Here is a 13,849-nt window from a genome sequence, read left to right on the forward strand (position 1 = left end):
TAAATAATTGCTCTATTATTTAAAGTCTATAATTAAACCCACAAATTATACACACGCTCAACCACCAAACTATGTTTAGCTTAAACTATACAACAAGCTCTGTTTTATGCATAACGTTCACATTGAATTTTCAAAAATCAACTGGAAATAGCCAGGCATGGCCTGCGAAAATGCAGTCCACTTGCGGTGCAGTTTATTTCAGGCATGCACACGTCCGGCGTTACACGACCGCTCCCAACCCCAATTGCCCTTCATCGCGTTGCCCTACAGAAGACACGAATCAACCTACCTTCTAATCTCCTCCCATCCACAAAAAAAACCTTTCACTGACACGACTTACGATACCGGTAGCAATGTTTAGCAAACTATTTCGTTACGCTGTTTAACAGAATTCACATATCCGCTGCTTGATGCCCGTGCGGTTTTTGCAACTTTCTACCGGCGATCTGATCGGATAATCATCCATTTTCACTGCATCGCATCTGTTGAACGAGCGTTGCCCGTTACATCGTAGCTAAATTCGGTACTCTGTGTGTGTATGTGTGTGTAAATTTGACTTTCCTGGGAAATTTAAAAACATTCTAGCTCACCGACCACGCTTGGATTGCTTTAGCGTGAAGTGGAAAATACTTGAGCAGAAAATGCTTCGCAGCAACCTTTTTTCTCCCCAGCAACCGCGGCACACCGCAACCGCACAACCCGAGGACATGCTTTAAAATGTGGCAAAGACACACACTACCGGCAGTTGGTAAAAGTTAGCACTCGTTGCACCGGATGACGGAACATCTACTGACCTTGTTAGGAGTAGTTTCATTACTTGGAAAAGGTGGCTTGTAGGTGTTTTCATATACAAAATGCATTGAAATTCTTTGTTTCGAACTAAGCTGGAATAAACTAAACTAAAGTTTAATAAATGAAATAATATCTACAATTGCTTTGATGATCATTTAAACTATGAAAAACATTAAAGTATAGTTAATTTTACACCTGTTGCCAGTGCCAACAGTTTCTTTTCATTTCGTGTCCTGTCCTTTCTGTCCACTGATGGTCGATCGCACCTTTCAAATGGAGACGCCTGGTAGTTTACTAATTTACAGCACCAACACCACTAAAGAAGGGGTTTCGGCAAGCTTTTCTTGTAAAGGGATAGAAGCTAATGCCTTGCGGAATAGTGTTTATGCTTGAAATTTTAAATTGTTTCTAATATTTGTCAATGCAATGCAAGGTATTTTTTTATTTGAAGAAATGTACTTTTGGCTACCTTTACGTTTCCTACGAACAAAAATGCATAATAATTTATATGTATTGTTGTTGGTACCTAATATTAACATGTTTGTATAGTTTTTCATGTGATATTAGCAACATTTAACTTTAAGGTAGTTATTTAAAAAAACAGCTAACTGTTTATTTTTGTGTAAACACCTTCAATGTACATCAGCATCCTTTCTGGTATTAAAAATTATTCCATGTTTTCCTAGAATTACCTTAAAACATCTTCAATAAGTAAGCAAACAAGCAAATTAAAAATTTCATCACAGTTGTCAAGGTGTTTTCGGTAAGGATTCGTTTTGGTTGCCAAATAAACCAAAAGTATGTCGACTAGTGCATAATATGCGTTCAACTTTTATATTACAGGACTTCCCACGATTTTTTTGATTGGTTCCAATGGAGATGGCGGGAAATGCAAAAAATCTTGGGAACACACCTAAAAACTGGGAAGCAATTAAAAACAACCCAAAAACCTTGGGAAACCTGTAAATAGCATTAACAAGGTTGCCTGTAAATTAATTAACATTAACACTACCCTATGCACTACCCTATGCACGAGCACAAGCTCGTTGGCACTCGTTTTATTACAATCGACACCACCACGATCAAGATCTCCATGGTGCTTTTCGTTTAAAAGGGTCATGATGGTCCTCATGAGAAGGAGTGTTTCGTGAATTCTTACATCATGATATCATAACATTGCTACGCAAACGTTAACTGATACTGATTAATTATATCCTTGCACAAGCTTACTGAAAAGACTAGATAATGAATGTTGGTTGTACATCGGCTCAAGGAATCGATCATTCAATGATTGCATCGAATGACATTGTCTGTAATTTTCTCCATCAATTTGCCAAATTACAAATGAACCCAGCGATTGATATTGAATAGATGGTTCTATCATGTAGTAAATAGTAAAAATAACACAATAAAGAATCGTCGCTCAGTTTTTCCAGACCAACAATGCCATCGTTTGAGTTTCCCAGTAAGGCCACCTCAGTGGTATTATCGAAGCCGACATTCTAAATCTCTTTATGCGAGATGAAACGTTGCTTTACAAAGCAATATTTCTATTATAATTTCTCACACGTACTGCTGAATCAAACCACTCAAACACAATGCCACCCTGCAATGCTGCATAGAACACCCAGACAGACAGAGCATTGTGTTAAGTCTTTTAATTAGAGCACAGTACTGATCACAAAATGCCCCTACTCGATAGAGTGAACTTTTCCATGCCGCAGTTGATTGAATTTTAAATGAATAGTTTGATTTATAATTAATACCGGCACACCGAGGCGGCACACTTACACGTCCACAGTGGGGGTACAGGCCAGAAGCAGTAGGATAGGTGTCAAAGTTAATGTCCGAAGGAATGTTTCAACAAACCCAAAACTCTACGCCGACACTTCAACCGGTCTTTTATGTCTAACTTCAAAAGTTGAACCAATCAATAAAGTTATATCCTGCTGGGATTGCTTGCAACTTGGGAGAGAGCTCCCCTGCTGTGCTCGCTGTATTCCTCTCTGTCCCTTCATTGTCTTACTTCTCAACATTCTTCTCAACTCACATCCGATCGCACCAACTAAAGCGTCGGATCAACCTCCATTGACTGCCTTTTTCCACCCCTGTTTTCCTGGGATCTTGGCTCAGTGTGTAGCCCTTTTGTGCCATAAACACTTTTATGCTGCAATTCGGGTGCACTTTATTGATCGGCGTATCGGCGCCGTGTGCGATAAAGTGCCCTTTCAACAGACAAACAGCCCCTGTCTGCCCGAGCTGACCTCCAAAGCGCCAACACTCACTCTCACACACCACCAGCAAATATCGGATTATGTTTTCCATGGCTGGGACAGCGGAAGGACGTGTCCATCGTAGCCTCCTTTTTCCTTTTTCCTTTTCTCGCTCTCTCTCTCTGTTTAACCGTCTCTCCGTAGCGCCTCTCTGGTGCGTGATGTTTGAATTCCAAAATCAAACATTTACAGCAATCGATTGTTTGCTTTCGCTTCCGGCAAACGCTATCTAGCAATGGCACACATTACTTCCTGCAACGCCTTGTCTGCAGAACGCCCGGAACGCCCGGCAAAGGGAAAGCTTCGTCCCCGAGGCCCCACATCATAAACCAGGAAGTCACAGGCACAAGCACCACTGACACGCTGCCACCAGCCAGCAAGCGCAACAAGCAGAAAAGAGGCCAAAGAAGCTCGTTCGTGACGGCAAAGCGTAAGGGCGACCAACTGTTTGCACACAAGATTACGTTGCGAGGTCGTGGGTTGGCTGGGAAGGGAGGGGCAGATGTGCGACTTTGGGGAGTTTTATATCACACACATTTTTATGCCATTCAATAAAACGTTCAATTCGCTGAGCCGCGCTTAGAACCACCGGAACGGGGCGGGCGGCACGGCAATCGGGCGACAGTTATCGTTAGTGTTGGGGCGTTATATCGGCTGGCGTAACGATCGGATTTTTCGGAACTGTCATAAACTGTATTTGGGAGGCTTGTTTCTTTTTTTTTATTATTATTATGCCTTGCGTGTGGTGCCCGTGTGTGCCGGGGTTTTGAGAAGATGCGCTATCAGTTTATTTATTGCACGCCGCTACCCCAACACCAGCACGGTGCCGGTGATCCGGCAATAAACGACCTAACAGTGCGAGCAGTGAAGGAAAGGGATGGAAGGTAGTAGCAAACAAAAACGCTCATAAGACAAACTGTGCAAAGGGAATTTTAAATATTTAACTCAGCTCTACGTCCGGTGTGCTTGTGCATTGATCAAAGTCAAAGTCGGTTTTGTTTAGCATCAGTGGCACTTTAGTACGTGCCTTCAGATATTGAGTTTAATTTAATAAAAGATTATTTAATATGGTTACAGAAGCTATACTTTTGATATTTTATTAGATTTTTTTTTGTGGGATTAATTTTTAGCATCGCAGCTAGACATTTTTATGAATGATTTTGATAATTTAAAAAAATGTTGCGACGTCCACTTCGTTTAAACCCTTTTTTTTTAAAATTGATTGTATGGATGTTTAAAGGACGATACCAAAATTATGAGTAATCTATACAAAAATATATGGGAAACGGTGAATAAATCGTGAGAGGGGCTCAAAACATTACAGGAATCACGAGGCGCAGGAATCAAAGATGCAGTACGTGTCAACGAGCGAACTCTCAGGAAGCGATTATCCGGATCTTTCAAAAGCTGATGCATGTTTCACTCACTCAATTTACTGATTCGGATCATTTTAACGAATCCGGATCTGATCTACATCACTACTTGCTTCTAACATCTTATAGATATCTTATGATATGATGGCTCATATTGCTCGGTTTTTAAATGAAGTATTTATGGGGAATAGAGCTACATCACTGATATATTTACAATGCCCTCACAAAAGAAACTTCGAGCTTTGTGGGAATACAAAAATTTGACAAAAAAAATGCTTACAATATGGTTTCAAATTTTGAAAGGATTATGCAAAAGTAAAATTTAAAAACGTTGTACTTTATAAACAAAAATATGTTTTACTTTTCCACTGATTTTATTTTACCTATACACCTTTTAACAATAGTATAGAGGGGTTCCCAAGGTTTTTGGTTGCGCCCCATTATTTTTTTTTGTATTCCCACGATTTTTCGGACGTTTCCCAGAATTTTGTGGTATCATTTCTTTTGATTAAGTTTTTATTATTTTTAGTATTTTTTATTTATTTTAGAAATTATTTATTTAAGTATTTTTTAAATTAAACTTCAAATCACCGGTAAACAGTTGAAAAAATTTTAGTATATTCTCGAATCAAGCTGGTTCTAATAAAAAGTTTTTCAATAATTATCTAGTCTGATCAAAAGGGTTTATATGAATGATACCAAAAAATATTTTTGGGTTCAATTTAGAAATGAATCTTCTCTGCAACCCCTGACTTGAAACTTCCTTCCAAAAACATAATCTACCAGTACCCGTTCGATCACTTGCCTCGTTCCGTTAAATAGAGATGTCTGCTTTAAAGCCTCAATTACGCATGTTCATCACACCACCTGAGCGACTTCCGATGCATCTATCCGGTTTGTGACTGTGTGTTTATGTGCGTATGTTCAAAACTGTTGTGAAAAGTGCTTAAAGAATTCTCCAACTTCCTTTCATTCCCGTTCATTCCAATTTCCTGTACTACATCGCATGTGACTCTACAGCGTACCAATATCGTACCAAAGGCGCACAGCTCTTAGCTTTATCGGTCTTATCGATGAACTGCAGCACTAGCCAGCGACATCATCATACCGAACCGGACAGCCGTGACCAGTGACCGTACACAATACCGAAAGAACTTTACCACACTTCATGCGAAATGTCGCGAGTCGAACAGAATTCTGCAAAAAAACATCAACGCGAACACAACTTCAAACCAGTAGGGAAAGATTCGAACAACCCAGTGCCACCAACACCCAAAGCCCCAGGTCCCCAGGACCTCTTCATCTTGTGACCGCCGTATGAAACAAAAAGAAGCAATAAAACTTCCATCCCTCGGAGAACAAAGGCAGAACAGCCGACTAGAAGGCTCACACCGAGTTTGGACGGGAAGTCTTGTGGCGACCGAGGCCTGCGTCCCCCTGCCTGCTCACTTGCCTGCATCCATCCGACCGGTGGAAACTGCTCACTGCACGACCCGTTCGACGACGGTGCACCAACTGTTTGGCATCACCGGCCATAGCAACTGCCGTGCAATAAAAGGCCATAACCGTGGAAGTCAACTGCAAAATAGGCACCTTCCGATTGTTTACCGTTTGTTGCACCTGCGTTCCTAAAATGGCCGCCGGCGACACTTTTGCTATTCCCGGTTCGTCCGATGCTGTGTGATTCGGTTCCTAGAAAAGGTTCGGCGCTTTTTTTTTGTTTTTGTTTTTGTCCTGGTCAATACAAAGTCACAACCACCCGCCGGAGTGTGGGATTACGCGGGAACACATTCGATCTGTACCGCCTGTGCACAATGGGTGGACAACGGATACACACCGTTACTGACCTGTTTCATTTTTTATTTCTAAGGTTAGCCATTTTCTTTCCAGCACAGAATTCTTGCAACATTTTTTTGTTTGTGGTGACCTGGTCTGATATTCTGATAAACTTTGCTCAGCTGCAGATTCAGATTTTGCAGCCGTCCGAACACCACGAACCACGAGCCATCATCGATGTACGCACCGGAGCGGTTTTGGCCTTTTGGGGAGAAGGGAAGAAGGGGATGAGGGGAACGAAATTTGGTGTGTCCCTCTTGGAAACCGCACCGTGCTGGACCGAGTGACACCGGAAATGCTGCAGCACCCACGGCCACTGGGAGTAGTGGGAATTCGATTCGATTTTTCATTCACTCCAGCCTCGGCAGTCCGCGTGGTCACCTGAGTCCGTTTGCCCTGCGGGAGGAGCAGCAGTACTATCGAAACTCCACAACAACAATTGGACGGGAGAAAAAAAGCCCACCCTCCATGTCGCAGGTGAGATGAATGTTGCATCCTTCGGGGGTCTTTTTATGCCATTAGTGTCTGCCGAGTGAAGAGAGAGTAAGAGAGAGAGAAAGGACGTGGACATGTGTACGTTATGTGGATTTGGTTGGCTAGCGAAAGAAAAAAAGCCCAATGTTTGTAGCACTTTTGTATCATCTCTTTTGTTGCATCACTTTTTTTTTATTTGTTCGTTAATTCACTTTTGTTTTTCATTCTGTTAGCTAACTCATTGCATTTAAAGTGGATGCTTTCGCATGACAGTGAATTGATTTACCGCAAGCAATTGTGTTAATTAATTGCCTACAGGTAGCTATTTGCTGTTCTTGTTGACACAACTACATCGATTCTTTAATTATTAATGTTCTACAACTTCAATGATCACATAAAAGAGTGAACTATACAAAAAAAACGTTTAATTCTAGAGGAATAAAGCTAACTTTAAACTTAAACAAAGCACACAAATAAAAACAGTAACATCTAACTTCTACACTCTAATTTATTCTATTCCATGCCCATCTTTAATTGCAACACTGTTAATCAGTGTTGGTTGAAATGTTGCATTCTGTTCTGACTGTTTTCTAAATATTGTTAAGTCTTGATTCTTTTTTTCTGTCTTGAATATTATTTGTTGCTTTGTTATAAATAATAGTTTTTATAATTTCTATTAAAATATTCTAAACTTTATTGCATATTTTTAAAAACTTTGCTCAAATAAAAAAAATACTATATAGGGTAAACGTACCTATAGTGGTGCTAGTACCAATAGTGGTGGTATTGCACTTAAATGCGTCTCATACGATAAATTAACGGTAGTTAAGTTATTTACGATAGCGTGAAATGTTCTCTAGCCTTTTACAAAAGATTTAAAAATGAAATGGGGCCATTCCGTTTTTTAGTGACCGAAAAATCCATTATTTTGTGAAAGGTATCAACATTTTTCCAAAATCCTTAGGATTTCATAACGATACTCATATTCTTGTTAACGTTCTAAATGACTACATAACAACGCAATTATTAGTTTTTAACATAATTGTTATCAAATGATATTGTTTTATTCAAATTCATTGGCTTTTGACCATATTTAAGTATTTTTAAATGTTTTTTTACGATAGTGCCATTATAGGTACACCAAACAGGCATGTTCCTATAGTGGTCCTAGTTTTAAAATCAATAAAAACCAGCTAATTTTAGATTTTTTTCGACGACATTTTTGACATGTCGTTCTGTTTTCATTAAAATAAGCAACAAAAATTAGTTTTCTGTAAGTAATTTATCAAACAAAGGCCAAAATTCGCTTAATTGGCTGAGTGAAAAAAGACTTCAAATCAACCAAACTCTTCTGAGTATGGGTTGACCACAGATGTTATTCAGTACTTCAGTCAATATTTTCATCAACCAAATTCATACATTTTTTACGATCAAATTACGAAAGATATCATTATTATGGCAGTAATCCATGCTATTCATACGAAAACAGCTTCAAAACTAAGTTATATTGATATTATACACTGTTTTGAGGCATCTTTGTTTACCACCACTATAGGAACACAATACGACCGACTATAGGAACCATACCACCATTACCACCACCACCATACCACAACGAAGCAATCACAAAAATATGTATTTTTTCGTAAATTCAATGTGTTTCATGGTAAAAATGATTGTGATTGCGAAGATAAAACAAATTCCAACTGTAATGTGTTGAAATATTCAGAAATTGTCGTTTCTGACACTTTAAATCCATTAAAATACATCTGTACCACCACAAATTGCACCACTATTGGTACATTTATCCTAAATAAATTATTTATATACCATTATTATTTATATACCTTTGTCAGTGACGGATCTCACGGCAGGCGGATCAGGCAGTTGCCTGGGCCCCCGCCGATTTAGGGGCCCCGTAGATCGCCATTCTATAGTATGCCGTATGGACAGAGTACTAGCGACAAGGGCCTGGTCGTTTGGGCCTCAAGGCTGGCGAATCATTTGCATGCCTTCGCGAGTCTGTGACTAATGATCGACGGGGCCCCGACGACATTTCAATCTCCTAACAGCAAGTTAAGTGCCGCTAACACCCCCCACGCCACAACGACATTTGCCATTTACAGGGGCCTCAGCTCATCTTTCCGCCTAGGGCCCCAATACCCTTAATCCGCCACTGACACCTTTGTTGGAGTTTTTATAGGTGCTTCAGCATATTTTATCCAACATTTTCAAACAAGCTTTGCTTTAACCTAATATGATTTGTTATTCCAGTCAGTTATTCATACAATTACGTTAATATTTTAAATCTTTTGCTTCCAAAAATAATGTATTATAGGAGCCTTTAAGGGTGATAAGTGGTTAAGTGGTTTTATTTAATCGGAGTTGTTTGTCGTATGTCTTACAGGGTTTCCAACTATTTATTAGTTATTTCTCGATTTTTTTAATTCATCTCACAATGTATTCACCGTTTCTTATATATTTTAGCTAGTACCTACGAAATATTGAAATCGTATCATTGGAAACCGATTTTTAAAAATCTTCTTCTATTTCTTATTCTTCTATTTGGCGTAACATCCTACGCGGGCATGCCAGCCTATACAGGCTTTCGAGACTTAATTCAATACCACGCAGCCGGATAGTCAACCCAAGCGCCACAGATTAAGCTTAAACGACTGGAAAATCAAATATCCATTGAAAAAACGAAAGCCTCATAGCTACACTGGTTTGCTCAATAGATGGTTGTATTACAACTCATCATTATACTGCTGCTGTCCTTTACTTTCAATGTGTTTCGCCTAGCTATCTAATCATGCCCTATATACCCTTCTAACTTTCCGAGCAATACTCCATAAGATTATTCGTGTGGTCAGATACGAAGGTTGATCAACGACTATTACTCAAATCTCATTTGCCTTAGTGCTGGCGATTTACATTGGAGTTTAGCATTAAAACAAAGGGAAGGAAAAAACCTCTCAAAATGAGGAAAACTCCACTGTGTGGATATCCCCACCATCAGATGGGACGCAGCAGTTTTTTTTTGCTATTTTTAGAATGCATCAGTCGTTTGCTGTCTGCTACACGAAGTATTTTTAGATTCCATTCAAGGTTGAGAGCTTGAGCCGTTTAGAACCCGTTTAGTGGTCGTTTAGTGGATTTGGGAAACCCTGTGTACCAGTATAAGCAGGCAATTCATATTATGCGCCCTAAAACACTTTATTATGCCGGTCACTGTAGACTAATACTGTATATTTTACCAATTTTAAGTTTAATTTTTAACAACTTTCCCAATATCTGAAGCATTTGCCGTAACGTACTTTTATGAAATGTTTCAATTTGAATATGTAATTTTTCATTGAAATATTTCACACGAAATTTCTGTCCTTCATTTCGCCCCGAAAAACAACGCGATAGATAAAATATTACAACTTATTTTTTGATGATTACATAAAACCAGCTGCATTGTTATCAATGTTCGCCATTTTATTTAACAAAATATCACCGCACTACGCAAACAATTGCAATTCGAGTCTTTTGGCATGTCCAAATGGCACGCCCATAGTCCACCTGTTGTTTACCATTTTTTCAGCGAATTCTATTTTTGACAACTCTTTGTTGCCTTTCGTATTTATTTTCCCTTCAGCTTGCAGCTGTTTTGCTGCTGCTGCTGTTGCAGTTGCAGTTGCAGTTGCTGCTGTTCTGTGGCACCGTTTTTTATTGTTTGGTTGCGTTCATCCTGCAGGTAAGAATTGTGTCCCCGCTCGGCTCTCTCCAACAACACGTTGTCCCGTTCCTTGCCCTCGCCAAAACCCGCCTTTCCCTATGTTCCACGCAGCACACGCACCCACCCAGCCCCGTTTCCGATCCAAACCAAAAATGGTCCTCACCCAAAACCACCCCCTCGGTATCCGTTCTAACTGTGGTTTCAATCTCATTCTTTTCACTTCCGCGCTATCGGTCAACTGAAAATAAAACTTCCCCACAGCGCAAAACACACACACATACGCGGGCGGAGTGTGCCGTGCGTCCTTTACCTTTCCCTTTTGCGCAAGCTGGCGCAACCAAACCACAACAAAGGGATCGCCATTCTTTCCCCGTAGCGCACCCACGTTCTACTCCACACACACACACACACTCCGCATCCGCCCACCCACCCACCCACGACCATTTCGCTCTGTCCACCTCTTCCCCGGAGCGTGTCGCCAGCACCATGTCGAACAGCACACCGTCGCCACCTCCAACGCCACCACCTGCACCACCACCAGTGTCGGGCGGGGGTGTGGCACCACCGCCACCGCCGGCCAAAACGCCCCTCTCCGAGCTGAACCTAGACGTGCTCAATAACAGCAGCAACCGCATCAGCAAACCAGCAAACCATCCCGCCATACTCTCGTCCGGCGAGTGTGCCTGGGCCACCCAGTACCCGGAGATACAGAAGGCCTGCTTCCTGAACCGCGTCTGCCAGTATGCGCCGCCGCGCGAGCTGCGCGTCCAGAACGTGGAGCCGATACTGCAGAACGGGCCGACCTGCGGCCTGACCGCGCTCAGCATGATCTTCGACGGGGCACCGTCGGCGACGGCACTGCTCGAGCAGGCCGTGACCCGCGGCTACTCCAACAACGGGGAGATGTTTAGCGCCCGCCAGCTGAACGAGCTGTTCGAGCAGGTGCTGGAGGAGAACCGGCACCTGGTGGAGTACAAGCCCGTCACCCACACGCTCGTCGGTGGCTGGATGGACGACCCGAACATCCAGATCAAGCTGCGCCTCGGGGCCATGTTTCTTGTGCCGTATCCTTTTTTTTTCTACAAAAACCAGATTGTCCTCTTTTGCCAATTCCCAATTCTTTGTAGCATTTCCTTAACGTTCGAGATCGATCGATCCACGAAACACAGTTACGATCCGGACCGGAATCATACGCCCTGCCTCAACAAAGGACACCGGGCCCACTGGGCACTGATTGTCGGCTATCTAATCGATCAGTTTGACGATGTAAGTTGTAACCGCAAAACCGCAAATCCAAATCCACTTCCCAATGTCCATTCCGTTTGCAGTTTTACGTGTTTGCACGCCACGGGAAAACGAAAAACCTCGCCCTCTGGTCACTGCGCGACCTGTCCCGCAGCAATGGTAATCTAGTCGAGTTCTGCCAACCGGTAGGACATCCCAACGAAACCTTCATCCTGCCCGAGGGTGGCATGGGCGGGTGTAACGGTTTGCGCTGCAAATTCATCATGATCGAGCACTACAAGGCCAAGACGGAGATCGCACTATGAGACACACCGCGTGGCAGCAGCACGTGCATGCAGGTTCTTCCAGCCGGCCAACAACGCCGTCCACCGATTGTACAGCACCACCATCCCCGTTTTTGCCCTCCGTTTCACATCTTCTTCCCCAACTGTTTGCTTAGATTGTTATTTATGACCACCGGTGTGTGTACACACATACACACACACACAGACACACACCGGTGGCACACACACAGAGGACAGATGCAACTATTTATGGAACTATTTATCTTTTATTTAATATTCATAGCTTTATTTTCGGGTTTCCGTTTTGGCTATATATATATATATATAATTTATTTTAAAACATGCATAAAACAGTATTGAGATATTTTTGTCCCATCTCTCTCTCTCTCCTGCTCACACACTGCGCTTTTGTTTAGCGGATGCGTCTTTTCCTTTGCGTTTTGCGGCATCGGAGCCATGTTAGAAGATGCTACCTGTTTCTCCCTTGCTTCCTTGTAGAGCCGAAGCTTCTGTTGCTCATGCAGCGTAGAAGATAGCAAACCATACTACCAATGGCGATGAAGCTTTCTTCTTTGATGGGCTTTTTCTTTTCCTTTGTTTTCATACACAGCAATACTTTCCGCCCGCCTAGTGTTTCGCGCATTTATTGCGCTTATTGTTTGTTCTCTCTCTCTCTCTCTCTCTCTCTCTCTCTCTCTCTCTCTCTCTTTTTCCTCGTCTTCCTTTTCCTTTCACCAATGGGATATGATGGATTATGTTTTACAGCGTTTTTTCTTTGATTTCTTCGTTTAAATGGGGGTAATGTGTGATTAATAATGTACGTTTTGCTTCCGTTTGTTTGTTTTATTACGTTTGAAATATGTATTATGCTTGCCATTTCGGGTATGGGAGTAGCAGAGCGATTGGTTTTAATGGTTTGGCAATGATGGGGGATCGAATCCCCGCCAATACAGCACAGAGCACAATGGGTAGGGGGGGGGGTTGATGCATACGTAGCGCGGGGAAGGATGAAGGTATAATAATAATAATAATAATAATAACTAATGACACTCGCAACAGAAACACTCACATACACGCACAGACACTCATTCCAAAGGATACGATCGGTGTTCCCGGTTTGGGGCTCCATATACCAAGGGGAGTGTGTATGTGCGTGGATGAGTATGTAGGATACATTTACAGGGAAAAAGGAAAAAAAAGCGCACATGTCCTTTTGACACATACGCACGAGCAGAACGTGAACGTGATTTTGGTTGTGTTTAAACATGTATTATGCTACTGGAGGAAATAAAACCGAAAAAACGGAGAAAATAAATCCACTAGTTTGAACATTTCTGAACCATCGACAGCAAAACAGCTATTTCGGGCGCCCTAAAACACACACACACGTGGACAGGAGTGTTTGAAAAGATGTACCGGATGTATACATTGTGCTACTAACGATCACTCACGCGTCTACCAGCAGAACTCCAGAAGCCGCCACTAATAACACCACACTAATGCTACGCGGAGAGAGCAGAAGGAAAACTGCATTCACACTGCTCTGAGGAGAGCGAGAAAGGTTCTAGGTAGAAATAGCAAGCCAAAATGGAAACGGGGTTTGCCAGCTATATCAACGCAAAAGGAAGGCCACCTACAGTAGACATACATACACACACGCGCGCGCCTAAACCAGTAATATCGTTTGGAAAGAAAGTTACAGTTGCAGCTAGGGAGGAAGGAGGATACATCTACAGAGTCCTCCACGACCACGCGCACGCATCAAAGCTACACACACACACAATTGACAGTGAATATAGAGTTAGGTTCCTCCACCACGTTAGGATGCACATTTCCCTTTCAGTCGTC

The 13,849-nt window shown here is 42.0% G+C and overlaps 1 protein-coding gene across 1 annotated transcript; it reads left to right on the forward strand.

Annotated features, from left to right (window-relative positions):
* The first annotated feature begins 10,355 nt into the window (after nt 1-10,355).
* Nucleotides 10,356-13,316, forward strand: LOC120898531 (UPF0692 protein CG33108). Its single transcript, XM_040304504.1, has 4 exons — nt 10,356-10,490; nt 10,734-11,536; nt 11,642-11,738; nt 11,801-13,316. Exons 2-4 carry the CDS (start codon nt 10,959-10,961, stop codon nt 12,020-12,022), a joined length of 897 nt encoding a protein of 298 aa, XP_040160438.1. The 5' UTR covers nt 10,356-10,490; nt 10,734-10,958; the 3' UTR covers nt 12,023-13,316.
* The last annotated feature ends 533 nt before the right edge of the window (nt 13,317-13,849 follow it).

The sequence above is a fragment of the Anopheles arabiensis genome, chromosome 2, assembly GCF_016920715.1.
Source record: "Anopheles arabiensis isolate DONGOLA chromosome 2, AaraD3, whole genome shotgun sequence".
Classification (NCBI taxonomy): domain Eukaryota; kingdom Metazoa; phylum Arthropoda; class Insecta; order Diptera; family Culicidae; genus Anopheles; species Anopheles arabiensis.

What these genes read in the sequence shown, in the direction of transcription:
- LOC120898531 (XM_040304504.1), top strand. Translation starts at nt 10,959, where the DNA reads ATGTCGAACAGCACACCGTCGCCACCTCCAACGCCACCACCTGCACCA. An exon ending in GGGGCCATGTTTCTTGTGCC is followed by an intron (nt 11,537 to 11,641) that starts GTATCCTTTTTT and finishes CACGAAACACAG; the next exon opens with TTACGATCCGGACCGGAATC. An exon ending in TAATCGATCAGTTTGACGAT is followed by an intron (nt 11,739 to 11,800) that starts GTAAGTTGTAAC and finishes TTCCGTTTGCAG; the next exon opens with TTTTACGTGTTTGCACGCCA.